Source organism: Cephus cinctus, unplaced genomic scaffold, assembly GCF_000341935.2.
Source record: "Cephus cinctus unplaced genomic scaffold, Ccin1 Ccin1_scaffold0132, whole genome shotgun sequence".
Taxonomy (NCBI): domain Eukaryota; kingdom Metazoa; phylum Arthropoda; class Insecta; order Hymenoptera; family Cephidae; genus Cephus; species Cephus cinctus.
The window spans coordinates 1,027,483-1,042,080 of NW_014332865.1; the positions used below are offsets into that span (position 1 = coordinate 1,027,483).

Consider the following 14,598-nt stretch of genomic DNA (forward strand, 5'->3'; position numbering starts at 1 on the left):
GACGTACGAATCGCGTCAAAGCACTATCGTCTTATTAAAGGCATCCCAATGTTAACCGGATCCAATATCTGTAGAATGGAAACTAGTTTCTATACAAGAAGACACAATTCGCTAGAGCTCTAATAGCTATAAAGTAGCTGAAACAATGCAATAAATTCCAAAGTGCTTTCGTGCTCGCCTTAGGCCCCCAATAATGAGTCCTTCTCGTATGCATAAACCAGAGCATGCAACTTGTTAGCATTTTGCTAGGAGGAATCAAACAAGTATAATTAGATCAAATGATAATTAAATACGGACTTTGGTCAAACCTTGGAAATTTCAAATATTATTGGCACATCAGTAATTACTTGAAAACGTGACACCGGTTATGTGAATGTGCTGGATAGATTTAAGTCGCTTTGCCGATATTAGTCAATATCAAAATTGAGCAAAATTTTTAATTGAAGCTCCATACTAATTTTAGACTTCAGTACCTACAGTCGAATTAAGGAATTTTCATTTGGCATAAAACATCATCTGCATCTGGTTTCCCGTGTGAGGGTACGTTGGTGATCTTGATGTTCATCCCTTAAAAAATCAAATTGATCTGTAGACTCTTATATGTGAAACATTTTAGTAAATCATTAAAACTGATTTTTGTTACTACAGCCTTCTTTCTACGAATTTTATACTGTACAAATAATTTCCTACACTAAATCCCCAGTGTGCACGCACCCTCGAAGAAAATGTCAAGCAGTCTGTGCCAGCAACCATTCCATTAGGAACAAATGCAATGATTAGAATAATAGGTACTCTCGCCACCAAGGGGTTGTTCCCGTAACCTATTTTCAGGGTGAAATTGATATAGGTGGGTGTCTGCAAAAGGTCCTTAGTGCGAGCACCAAGGTATATATTAGTTAATATCATTTGAAATAATTAATTATTATATTCTTAATTAATTTTTTTACTATTCAACATTTTCCATATACTTATAAAATTCCAGGACATCGCGATGATCTTACCATCGTATCAGGTTCTGAAACCGATATTTCATCCCCCAATGGTTTACTCCTAGCCAAGTGAATTTCGCACCTGGTTCATCCTCATTCTTCAGACTTGCATAATTTCCGTTAATACTGCATGTAGATATCCATGAAAATGGCTTCTAGTTTGATTAACGTCAGGCGTCCGAAGGTTAGGTAGCTCTAGATAAGCTTCCTCTCGAGAATAGGTTATCCACGTTTTGGGTTGGCTAAGGTGCTAGCAGTCTTGAGGTTGGTAGTACGTAGTAACATGGTAGGGGTAGTTGGAAGGCTTAAAAGGCCATGGAACGTCTTTGCGTCACGCAGTCTACAAACTACCCAAGAACATTAAAGATTTGAGTGAGAGTCGTGAAAAGAATTTTTTTTTACAACCTACAAAAAATCGTGTTATCCGAGAAGCTCGAAAACGGGATAATTGTATGCATTAAGAGAAGGGAAGATTACTGTCAATTTTTAAAAGTGACTTTGCCCTTTTACGTCAGTCGGAAAATAATTGTATAACATAAATTAAAATTACGTCATACCCTTAATAGAACGCTTCGACGGTACATTTGAAATACAGAAGAAGGTTTCATTTATACAATTCGTTGAGCCATGAAGGAAACGATGGGGATGAAGATTATCGTGATGACCACCACGATTGCTATCGCAATTAATCCTGCCTGGTCGTTGGTAACCTTCGGCAAGAGTAATCCACAGAATACAAATACGAATCAAGCACCCGCACCAACTCCCGGTAAGTACATACAGCATTGTATATCAGTCCAAAAAGAAAAAGTAAAAAATAAAAACAACCCTTACGTATCTAATGAGAAAAATAATCAATACTTCAAAGGATTCATCCAATTCCTGTCACACATTTACACGCATACCAACTGTCACGTATATCCCATTTAATCATATAAGAATAGGTTTTTTTTTTCTCTAATCAATACAATCAATTCCAGGGTCAGCAGTCCTGTGATACTTTTCACATGGTTCAAAAGTCCTCTAAAGTTTTTACTCTATCTATATCGTATGTGACTAATGCGAAAAAGTCAACTCTATGCATACGTCTCCAAGGGTTTACTATAGCTATCTTAATTATCAATGCTAATTAAAACAACTCCCTACGTATTCGAAGTCACGCCTTATACAATGTTTTCACCTTGACGCTATGGTGCTACCAGGTTGCGTATCTTCCAAGGGGATCTTAGCTATAGCTATATAGATAGAACGTACATGTTCCAAGTGTCAAGGCCACTTTAAGTGTAGATGCATGCTAATGTCCTGGCTGAATACCCAGAGTGCAACTGTAGAAAGGTGCTTGAAACGTCGACCAGGGTGGTGCAATAATTCAACGATACCGCAAGGGTTAGATACTCGCACGACCCCTAAGTAGTACCTATTATATTAATTTAGCCAACCTCCGTCAGTAGTCTGTTAATTTATGTGACTTCCTGGTGTCAGTCTCAAATAGGGTGGATCATGAGATACTTGGGCCTTGGAAAATTTCAGGAACTTCAAAACGTCCCCGGGTACAATTTACGAATTAATTGAAAGCGCCACAATCGCGTGGCGGGTGAGAAATTATATTGTGTACCTGTATTATGCTAATAGACGCGTGTAACAAGGATTTTACATTATATGAACATTAAATAATTATGCTCTCTACCCCGTGACCCGAATACACACGAATTTTCAACCCAATTTGAGATTCTGCAAAAATAATGCGGGAACGCCTATACAGTTAATATATCGTGTCGTTTGCAAAAAAAATGGCTGTTTTCGGTATGATCGTAACGAGTAAATTTTGTTATGTACGAAGGTAAGCAATTTGCTTGTATTTTTTTGTAAAAACAAGATCTTTCAAAAATTGATAGTTTTCATGCAATTTTTTTATGGTTTTCAAACCTTATTTTTCATCCTCCAATTATTCTACGCGTAAAATCCTTATCTAATGCAGTTATAAATTACTGTGCGTATAGATAGGCCTTAAGGATCTTCGTCCTGTCACGATCCATGATCTCATGTGATTTATCGTTTCGTATTTAAACTTACGTCACGATACCCAACCTTCATGCTTTTGGAATATGTGAATTACGTGGTAATTGAGATACAACAAAATGTTTAAACTAAATCAATTTCAAAGCTAACTAAATAACAATAATTTGGAGGCATTAAACTAGCATCGAGCTAATCGATGTTTATTGGTAAACAGGTGATCAGAAAATTATACACTATGACATAATAATATAACGTATCTTATATCTACATGTGGGAATATTATTTTTTTACAGTTGGCAAGGCTCGCGAATGCAGAATGGATGCGGACTGCGCTGGAATTCTGAACACCACTTGTACTTCTGACCGAACGGTTGGAAAGAGCCGTTGTCTCTGCAGTGATAGATCAGTGCCGATGAATGGAATTTGCAACGTTAAATGGAAACGTAACAATTTTTTCGTTTACTTTACATTAGGAAAAAAGATTGTTTTTTTTTTACCACATTATATAATTTCTATGAATTTTACTCAAAGCCTATACTAGCTGTTAATGACGTTTACGGAAAAGTTTCTTCTTACGTGCGAGCTAGCTTTACCGTGCCACAGGCTTATGTTCGCTTCCCTTATCAATAGTTTTCAACGAGGAAAAAAGAATACTAGTTTAAACTAATACAATTTGTCATGAAAAATAAAACTCTAGACGTTTCGAGAACTGTCCTAACTATTGACTTTTCGTATAAGAAACTTACGTGAGTTTCTGTAATATGTACGCGAGGCACTAACAGCGTTCTATATGGTTATCTATGCAAATTCAGAAGTCCCGTGGCGAAGCTGCCCCTTTTCTCTTCCTTGACTAACCACTAACGTCTTTAGGGGTTGAGAGAGGGTTTAACCTTCCTTGCCATACGATGGAATAATTTTCAAACAAGAATACACACACCCTTACTACTAACCCTATTGTGCTTCTTGTCTAAGGCTAAAGGCTAACGATTGTTTATTTTTGGACATATATATATGTATATACATCTACAATATATCCACAGATTTATCTTAAGTTTATACTTGTCAGATACAGGAAATCAAATTTCTGGATCATATTCCATCAACAATAACGAATGTTGTTATTGGTGAATTAATACAGATGAGGGCGACAGAACAGAATTTTCTAGAATTATTGTAAAGAGGTCAATGAATATGAATAACAAAATGTAGAAATTATGATTCGCATGTTATGTGGCAATAAGGAGATTGGGTTTTTGTTACATAACCTTTACCATATGCATTGCACAGAATGTATATTTAATGGATAGTAGTATAGCCGTTAATACCTGCCATCTTATGAAATAGCAGTGTTGTGCCGTAATCGTGTATCAGGCAAACAAGCGCAAGCTTCGTCTTGGTCACTTATGCTTGGTAAGGGTTATAATTGATCGCGAATTTTGATGTTGCCTCGAAGAACTACCGAAACAGATCAGTTTCAGTTTATAGTTTGTAAATATGGACAGATTGGATTTTTACGAGAGTAACGATACTAGTAATTGATAAATTGAAATAATCAAATGATTTTTCTTTTACTTCAGCACTCCGGTCACTGTGCAATGATGATTCGGAATGTGGCCACGGGGCGCACTGCGTGCAGTCAGTCCAGAATAACGTTACGTCGATGGAGAAACATTGTAACTGTATGCCAGGTTACATGGAAGATGATCTTATGTGCAATGGTAATATTTTCGATTGAATTATGTTGATATAAAATAATAACTTTAAATTTCATATTATTTTAATGCGCTAATATCTGTCATTATACGTAGGCAGTGAATCCGTCTTCAGAGCCTCCTTGATGACATCGCTGGTGGCCGTGGTGATGATAAGTAAAATTATGAATTCGGCGTAAACGCTGTGGTAGTGGAGATTACTATAGGGAAGATGGAAATAAAAGAGAATATGAAGAGCGGGATGCGAAGAGGTTGGAGGTTATTAGTTAATATGACACTGATTAGGATGATTTAATTTTTAATTGCACTGCTTTCAGAAGTATTTATGACAAGCGCCTTTGGGTGTTTCATGTGAACATATATGTATGTACTATGTGATAGTTTTCGACTGACTCTGTTTATTTTATGGGATAACGTATGATAGGGGTTATAATCAAATTATTAAATTGTTGCACTTGATTTTATGGATAAATTTTGGTGGAAAAAAAAAATACATGAGGTAGAAGGGATCGAATGTATGAATATTTATATAAATTTATCAATTAATAATGTTGCAACGTATAGTGGTACGGAACGTTTAATCGGTCGTCCTTGTATCAGGATTTATAAGCTTTAGTAATTTACGCATGGGCGAATAGGATTCGTCGATCATATAATATATATATTATAAGCTGAGTAGGTTGATACAGAAAATAATGATAGATTGGAGGAAAGATCAAAGTAGAATTAAGATTGAGACGAGCTTGTAGAATATTTTGATTCGCATGTTTATATTGTTCGATTTTACAGAGGAATATTGCAAAAAATGTCAAACTATATATTTTTCTTCTCTATCGATAACAGAACTTCGATTTGGATTGATAGTTTTGTAGCATATTTATTCGAATATTATGATCGATCTGGAATAAAATTTTTAAAGAATCTTGTCAAGCAATACTGATATTAGATCTGCTCGTGAGTTTGAATATTCGCAATTAAGTTTGGCCCCGCGAATGCATTAGTCTTCGTGGATTTTTCTTCTTTATTATTGCAATTCGCAACTGGCTAATCTGCCACATATGCCAAGGATGCCTTAAAGTATGAAAGTGGCTGCACTAGTGAGAAATATATCTTGAAGTAGTACATACTACCCCATCGATACGTCGGATTTATTCTAGTCTTAACATATTTTGTAAAATTTGTATGTTAAATTATAGCTTATGAAGTATAGGACACATTAATATCTTCACAAATTATATATTTTCCTTTTGTATAACTCTAGTATGTCGTGCACCAAATAAACTTAAAGATTCACCGATAAGTATTGTGTAATAAATGCCAAAAGTGCATAATTAATTAATTATATCAATATTCATAATTTGTAGGTGTATTATATTTTTTGGAAAACCACTGACGTCACCGTGTTGCCGACTTTTCCGCCGAATTTGAAAGAGGGGGTAGGTATCATCTGTAACACTTTGAAATCTGCACATACGGAGGAAATTAGAAAATCAATCTATAAATTCCTTATTTTTTTGAATATTTTACTTGAATACTGATCTTACAATCTTTGAATTGACTCTGAAGTTCGGATTCCGTCCAATTGCAGGAAGTTAAGATGAATAATCCATTTGGTAAAAGAATATTGTGCACATTTTTTATGTATTTTTCTCGTTTTTCTTTTGGATTATCTGGGTTGAGACTTATTGCATCGTAAGTTCCTTTATCGTGCGCTACTTTGAAGTCACTCGTTAAGCTGGATTGATCTTCGCTCAATATGTCACAAACTTGTAGGTCGATGTTTGACAGTTCTTTATTTTTCAACACTCCTCTAGCCAGGTCAATAGCTTTTTTAGAATAATCTACACCTGTCATATTTTTGAAGCCTTCTTCAGCCAGTTCCACCAGCATCATTCCATTTCCACAGCCTAAGTCTATTATTTTGTCGTTTTGATTGATCAGATCTGTCCTCGATCTCATCCATCTGCATATGTAATACTATTTTTATAATTAATTCAAATTATTTCACCAAAATTTATTTTAGAAGGGATCTTCTATATCGAGTAAAATTTTAGTTTCAAAACAGTTCTTATGAAGATCACAGAGATGGGGCCTGCTGTATTTTTTATATAGATTTCTCCATTAACAATGGAGTAAAATTGTTGAATTGAAAAAAAAAGTATGAAATTATTAGACATTACTAAAATTATGTATATACTTATCTATCACCTTGTATTTACCTAACTATCCTTAGAGCACTATCCTCACCAAACCATACTTCACCGACATCGCCGTGACTTCGAAAGTTAGCTATTTCCAGAGCATATGTTTTTTCCCAACTGCAAGATGATAAAAACATGTTACCTTCATTGTTTCATTACATTATGTTATGTTATGTTAACGTTTAATATTTCAGGAAACATACTACTCCTGGGTTCCAAGATCGGATGGGTACAATTCTTGCGAATCATTTTCTGTCATCTTTAAATACAATTTTACAGGTCCTACTTTATTCTTGATTTATGGTCTCGGTCCAAATAGCGACGATTAAAGCACGACAATTAACTGCACTTGTACTTAAATGGCTTAATGAAAGTTCGAGGAATTGAGAGTTACTTTAGTCACTGAACATTGAAACATGTTGTTACTTCATAACCTAACCTAACTGTTGTTTCCATAGATTTCGTAATTCTTGAGTAGCCTTACCGGCCTTACCTAACCTAGTTTAATACCATACTGCGTTAAACCTAGGTAGTGTTATATGCATAATATCGTGTCATCCTGTACATAAGTAATAGAGGTCAGTGACTAGCTGAAAGCAGCTAATATCTTTCTTTAAAGTGTGTTCAGTGCTAGTAGTGCATTAATACTGTAACTTCAACATGAGTATAATTAAAATATCAACTGCATTGCATTTAGGTAGGTAAAGAACTATTTAAAGTTGTAAAGTTTTTAATAATTGTTTGAATACCATTAATAGGTTTTATTCTGTTATAAAGGTAAGCAAAATATGAAAATGCCAGGATTGTTTGTACGGTCAATGTCAATAACTGCAGAACCAAAGCAGCAGAGTGATATAAAACCAAAAACTGGTATACTAATGTTAAATATGGGTGGTCCAATTAACACTGATAAAGTACCAGAATATTTGTTACGTATAATGACTGACCGAGACATGATACAGTTGCCAGTTCAGAGGTATACAGTTTAAATAAATAAGCTTATGAAAGTGATATAAAACATTGATACATAGTCTTTTATGTATTCATAATTTACAGTCAGTTAGGACCATGGATTGCTAAACGACGTACACCTGATGTGCAGAAAAAGTATGCAGAAATTGGTGGTGGTTCTCCTATTTTAAAGTGGACAAATATACAAGGAGAATTACTATGCAAACAATTGGATAAGGTTTCTCCTGATACTGCGCCACATAAACATTATGTTGCATTTCGATACACTGATCCTCTTACCGAGGATACCTTACAACAAATTGAAGAGTAATATCATAAGAAACAAATAGAAAAAAATATTCATAAAGCTAAAGTTCTGTAATTTAATTAATCCGTCAATGGGATAAAATAAGTAATTTTAAATTATTTATTATTTTTCAGGGATGGTGTTGAACACACTATAATTTTTTCCCAGTATCCTCAATATAGTTGTGCCACAACGGGTTCAAGTTTTAATGCCATATACAAATATTACAGACAAAAGCAATTGCCAAAAAATATGAAATGGAGCATTATTGATCGATGGGCAACTCATCCACTTTTAGTTAAAACATTTGCAGAAAGAATTAGAGCAGAATTGGTTCAATTCCCCAGTGACATTAGGAATGATGTTCTCATATTGTTCTCAGCACATTCTCTACCATTGAAGGTTATTTATTGTTCATATAAAAATAATATTTCATATATATAATAACGCAATGTATGTTTATTTTGAACGTTTAAGGCTGTGAACAGGGGTGATGCATATCCATCTGAAGTTGGTGCCACTGTTGCACTAGTGATGCAAGAATTGAATCACTGTAATCCACACAGTTTAGTGTGGCAATCAAAGGTACAATTTTATTATATAACTATTCAACGCCTATAAATATTTCCATGAAATTCAATTGTTGTAAAGTTATAACGGTTAAGAATTTTGATCAATAAGCGAAGTAAAATGAGTCACGACAATACAACTTGTTCTGGTATTTCATCCAAAGATCTTTCGAACTTGGAGCATTCTTACTAGTAACTAGAAAATCAGGAATATGTGCCACTTTAACAATAACGCCTAGTTAGCGTAATTGTATTAATGAATAACCTTGGAGCTACTTTGGTTTGGCTGATCAATTGATATTAGGAAAGCGCATAGCATCAGTAGTTTCTGAAGCATAATATAATTAACATTTTATAACTCATATCTTTATGCTTCCTCTAGGTTGGACCTTTACCTTGGTTGGCACCATTTACTGATGACGCAATAAAGGGATACGTAAAGCAAGGAAAAAAGAACTTTATTTTAGTACCAATAGCCTTTGTCAATGAACACATCGAGACACTTCATGAACTGGACATCGAGTATTGCCATGAGTTGGCTCAAGAAGTGAGTAAAGTATGAAATACAAATAATAGACATATTTAAAAATTAATCTACATAATTAATATTGTTCAGGTGGGAGTGGAGAGAATAAGACGTGCTGCTGCACCAAATGATCATGCTTTATTTATTGATGCTATGACGGATATCGTTACCACGCATATGAGATCAGATCAGCCGATAAAACCCAAATTTTTAACACGGTGTCCACATTGTGTGAATGAAAATTGTGCACGAAGCAAAGACTGGTATGCCCAGATTTGTAAAGTATAAATAAAGTAAAAAACTAGAATGTTACACAAAGAATGTCATAACACAAAGGATATTTTTATTCAATTTCTATGCAAATAGGTTACATATAATATCATATGAAATAAAGTACGATTAAAATAAATCATGGTAATTTTGTGCTTGTTATCATTTTTACTGCAAATATTTAATTTTCCTAGTATAAATAGTCAAATAAATTGTTGATTACTAGTTTGGCAATGTTAGTGAACATGACATCAAACATCTCTTATTACATAAATTGCATGAAATACAGTGTTCTTTTGTAAAAAGGAATCTTGTAAAACATCTGTAGCGTTAACGTTGTAAAAAATACTAAAAGAATGATTAAAGAAATAATAAACACGTGCAGTGCTTATCTCAAGAGATATTCGAATACTAACTGCAGTGCAGTAGAGTAACCAAGTCGATCTGCGAAATGTCAATCGAATTGACCTTGCATTTGCATCCATGCCATTATTGTAGAGAAGCAAGCCACTCTACTTTCATAAATTAGTTCAACTCAGACAGTACTTCAATTAACATTAATTTGTTTTGAAACCATTTTGAGAGTTAGTTTGTGCAATCATACGCAAGAGATTTCTAAGTTGCAATTCCTTCCGAGTGACGTTCCGGAATACCACCTAAATACTGTCATTGCGACAATACCTTCTATACTATCACATTATTTTTATTTCGTCTTTATTTTTGTAAATTGAACAACTGAAATGACCGATGACTAAAATAAGTATTAAATCATATTGAATCCACTGATGATAAAGCCAGTCAACGGCTCCATGCAATATTGACGCCTGTGATCAGTTAATATTTAATAAATCCCCGTATTCTAAGTATTATGTATTATATTATATGTATATATACATACATAAATTATATCAGTTATTATATATATATACACATATATATCGATTCCCATAGCTTTCACAAAGCTCGAGACACATAAAACTAAATAAGATCCATTGAATAGGCCTATAAGCTCTTTCGAATGACATCCAATAGCAGCAAAGCTATCTGGGTAATAGTATCTTCAAAACAGTTGGAAAATACTTGAAACGGCATCTCTATTTTTCCTGATTATATCCAGCCTCCTTTTTGAGTATTCTTTGGATGGAGACAGTTATGTCACACTATAGTATCATAGCCAATAAGACGCCAATGATATCGCGCAGAAACGAGTAGAAAAATAAAAGGATAACTTGGGCTGTTTTAAAAGAAGCCAGCCGAGTTAAACGCAGGATCAGTCCAATGGAACAGTGGCGCTCTCCAGCATACTGCGGCGAGTATATAAGTCAGGATTGTCGCCGGTAGCGCTCAGTATGTGTCATGCATTGCGAGTGCGAGCGTCAGCGATGGCAGTTCGTGTGCGGTTGAAGATGCAATGTAGTGCGGTTGCATTGTCGTTTGTTGTTTTTGTTATAGTGTGCGGTGTAGATGTAGTGAATGGAATGTTCGAGCATAGACATTGCAGCCATCAGCATCCACGTCCTGATGAGGTAAGTCAGATTCCCTTGAATATATGTAGCTCGTTTCTAACCTACAGACAAACCCCAGTGCTATGCCAGTTTATCGTCCTCCTGGCGCGTTCACCCTTTGCGACTGGCTCGAGCCACATTCAAGTCAATACTCGTGTAGAAAGAAGTTGCAGTATGTCATTTGCAACAAGTTTCTTTGTCAATTCAGCTATTAGGATACACGTGACTTTATTCGAAAAGCTTCCTTCTAGTTTAAACAAACGCGTGCGTGATGCAATGGGCATTTGCCTTGTCACGTGCTCTGAGCTGGGATTTGTTTACGTTTTCATCTTTGGTCTAAAACATCTGATTACATTATTTATGGTCGCTGCTCGACGATAATAGAAATTCTTTGACAATTTAAGATCTTCGTTCAACCGGTGGCATATGGGACCACGTGGATTTGGATTGTTTATGTAGTCTTTGAGTTTGTTATGAAATTTCGAAACAGCTACGCATTATTTGAATTACGGACGGACTGTTATATTTATTATCACCGTGTTTTATAGTCACAATGTAAACTGACAGTTGCGAAACTATTTCAAGTATTCATTAAGAGTTCGCGGTTTGTTAGACATGTGATTATGACGTTTCGAAAGTGGAACCTAGAAGTTTTCATAATTTTGGAGAATTCCTTGAACCTCTCGTTTAGTTATTTCACTTTCTCAGGAAGTACGATTGTTCATTGCGCTCTTAGTAATCCTTTAACTACTTTATTTGGCCTTTATGATTTTAATAGAATTGTGGAATAACGTTCTACCCGCTTATTATATCGCTGTATTATAATCTGGTTGAGGGTACTAATGACTTTTTTTGTAGTCCAATTGTTCAGTTATCGATTGCGAACTCACAGATGGAATAGTATAGGCAGAGACTTTATTTGCGGTATTGTATTGCATTTATAGCTAAGAGCTAAAGCGCCAAGTGGTTATTAACAATTAGCAATTAACGATCACGTAGTTTCAGTGAGCGTACGTAGTTTGAGTGATCTCGAACGACTATAGATTCAATTTCCAAGGACAATTAGAGTATAATGATGGGGAAAAAAATCGTATACAATGAAAATCCAGTCTTTCCTATGGTAGTCATCAACAACGAAAACGACAGTAATATCCTACATAATCTAGAGATTTCGGACATTTTCCTACTCTGCCGGATGACGTAATTGAGTGAACCGTTTAAGCTAGCAGTGAAAATAAATGAACACGTACATCCAGCTAATTACGTAAACGAGGCTTCGACTGGGCATCATTTGCTCCGAGCGTACGGACCTAATACGCTTTTAAATATTTACCTTTGCTTTGCCATTGTGAATTGCATGATTTATTGGAAATTACTTCCAACATCATACGTATGGTGAAAACGAAGTAAATAATTTGGAATTTTGACGGAATGTAGATAGAGTCGGTACCGTACGCGGAAAAAAAAAAGAGTAAATAGGATTAATACAAAATAAACGCAGTTAACAATAGAAAGGATTTTTGTGTTTTAAAGAAAACATATCGGCGTTGCTCCAAGCCCGCATTTGCCCTATGGTGCATTCTGTGGGTATTATGTTCACACATCGGAACTTTACGTAGAATCGAATTGCGGAATAAAAATTGCCAGAGCTATACAAGGCTTGTGATTGTTTGAAAAGCTCGTCTTTTTAATTTCGTGAAAATCCTTTATTCGCAATTGAAAGGAGAGTGAAAATAATGTACGTTTGCCACAGTTAGGCTGCTTCGTGCGTAACAAGCAAAACCCATCAGTCGTTCTCGATAACAACGGGAATAAATGAAATCTGAATTTTTTTTCTTCATACAATCCGATTAACGTTTAGATGAATATTCTTATAGGAATTCTCTGTGCGATTCAATAAAATATTTTTGCTTAATAACAGTTAGGCAATTTATGTCCACTGCGATTAATTACACACATACAGTATCTATTTCCGATTAAGCCACGTATACAAAACTGGGATATAATTCTTGTTAAAGTTACTAGCCAAACAACGCGAAGTAATTTTAAACGTCGCTACAAACGTGTACCAATCGTTATCGTCTGCTGCCATTGCCTTGTATCTCGTTACGCATTCACAGTCGTTGTCGGCATTATATAACGCGCGAAATATGTGCGCTTATCTATCAAGCGTTCATTTTAATTCGTTCGATACCGTCGAAATCCTCACTTTCGCAAAATGCCAATAAACCGCGCGGCGCGTCGTCAAATCGTCCGGGAGATGCGACGTAATTTTCAAGCCACGCGCATGCGCGTCTCGCCTGTTACTCCGGTCTGGCGCTAACCTAGAAATCCGTTGCCTAAACGATAAGAGCGAGGACGGCAAAGGGTAAATAAGAAAAGTTGGGCTTATAATTTTCGCGACGCCGAAGAACTCGCCTGCCAAGCAGCACAGTCCTGCGGCACACGGAATAAAGCGGCAAGGAGCGACAAAGGGACAGAAGAAGATGGCGTCTATCAGCCGAGCAGCTTAATCGAGAAACACGTAAGCAGTGCTTCTTGAAGTTATTCGCGCTTTAAAAGCGCCGCCGTAAAAAAGAATTTGAATTTGAATAAAAGCTTACGGATGCCGTAGTCGCGACGTCACACCGTATACATATATACATGCATACACGTACCAACGTCAACGAGACGCCTTCGGACCTGCTCAACTTCCACCATTATACTTTCCTTGGGCCTCGCTGGTTATGCGTATTCGAATTATATTAGCCAAATTATAATCCTTCGTATCCTCGGAGACCCTGACTACCTCAACGTTACCGGCGCTGGGCCGCGTCAGAGATTCCCAAGCGATTCCGCGCCCACAGCGATAATTCATTATTTAATGCAGCGGCTTTATTTCGAGGCCGAGAAAAAAGAATGAATTATGCCGGAGCTTATTGGCGACGCGCCAAACGTTTCCCCGGGTCGTGGATTCGCCTACGGGCGACCTGCAAGTCTGACGACTCGTCCACGGGGTATCCGCCTCTCCCGTGCCACAGGGGTTGGCTACTTGCTCTCTAGCGGGTGGCCCAGCTGAAAGTGATCGACGTTTGCTTAACGCACTCGAATGCCGTAGACGCGTCAAATTAGACCGCCCGTTATACGTATTCCACGTGCTGTACCGTGCTCTGCAATCCCCCTTCCCCTTTCGCCCCTCCCACGTGCCTCCCTCATTCCACAGCTACCTCCTCCCTTCCTCTTCCTTCTTCATCCCCGTCTCACCCTTGCCTGCTATACACTCGTCCCCCGACTGTTCTAGACTTCCAATTTATTATATCATCCCAGAACACGAAGGCACTCTTATAGGAGCGATCGATCATGCGCGAGACAACCCTAAGCGACCAAATTTCTCTTTGCCCTCCGTCTTGCCAATTGGCGAACATTTTCTTTTGCCATTTCCCACTTACGCCTTCGCCCACCTTGGACACGTCGTTAAGCCGCCCACGGCTCTCATTATGTACATATGTGTATATAATAACATACATTCGCGTACGCGTATACCTTTATTTAGTCGCCAGCCCTACCACC

General features: G+C 36.6%; 4 protein-coding genes across 6 annotated transcripts in view; 3 read left to right on the forward strand and 1 right to left on the reverse strand.

Moving 5' to 3' along the window:
• Positions 1-1,326: 1,326 nt before the first annotated feature.
• LOC107263045 lies at positions 1,327-6,020 on the forward strand. Its single transcript, XM_025080403.1, has 5 exons — positions 1,327-1,439; positions 1,556-1,758; positions 3,302-3,451; positions 4,586-4,726; positions 4,817-6,020. The coding sequence occupies exons 2-5, from the start codon at positions 1,617-1,619 to the stop codon at positions 4,897-4,899; spliced, it is 516 nt and encodes a 171-aa protein (XP_024936171.1). The 5' UTR covers positions 1,327-1,439; positions 1,556-1,616; the 3' UTR covers positions 4,900-6,020.
• On the reverse strand, positions 5,942-7,354 carry LOC107263044 (EEF1A lysine methyltransferase 2). The gene is made up of 4 exons (XM_015729836.2): positions 7,125-7,354; positions 6,940-7,038; positions 6,265-6,683; positions 5,942-6,184 (listed from the first exon to the last, which is right to left on the reverse strand). The coding sequence occupies exons 1-4, from the start codon at positions 7,178-7,180 to the stop codon at positions 6,090-6,092; spliced, it is 669 nt and encodes a 222-aa protein (XP_015585322.1). The 5' UTR covers positions 7,181-7,354; the 3' UTR covers positions 5,942-6,089.
• A 72-nt stretch (positions 7,355-7,426) lies between these two features.
• Positions 7,427-9,695, forward strand: LOC107263041 (ferrochelatase, mitochondrial). Its single transcript, XM_015729832.1, has 7 exons — positions 7,427-7,618; positions 7,699-7,897; positions 7,978-8,199; positions 8,314-8,581; positions 8,657-8,764; positions 9,131-9,295; positions 9,365-9,695. Exons 1-7 carry the CDS (start codon positions 7,582-7,584, stop codon positions 9,560-9,562), a joined length of 1,197 nt encoding a protein of 398 aa, XP_015585318.1. The 5' UTR covers positions 7,427-7,581; the 3' UTR covers positions 9,563-9,695.
• Positions 9,696-10,893: 1,198 nt separating this feature from the next.
• LOC107263034 (leishmanolysin-like peptidase) overlaps positions 10,894-14,598 on the forward strand; it is a 181,466-nt gene continuing 177,761 nt past the window's right edge. Inside the window, exon 1 of one of the 3 annotated variants that reach the window (XM_015729825.2) lies at positions 10,894-11,070. In XM_015729825.2, the coding sequence (XP_015585311.2) occupies positions 10,894-11,070 (177 nt within the window). The remainder of the gene's footprint in view (positions 11,071-14,598) is intronic. The other 2 variants (XM_025080396.1, XM_015729824.2) reach the window with 2 other exon arrangements.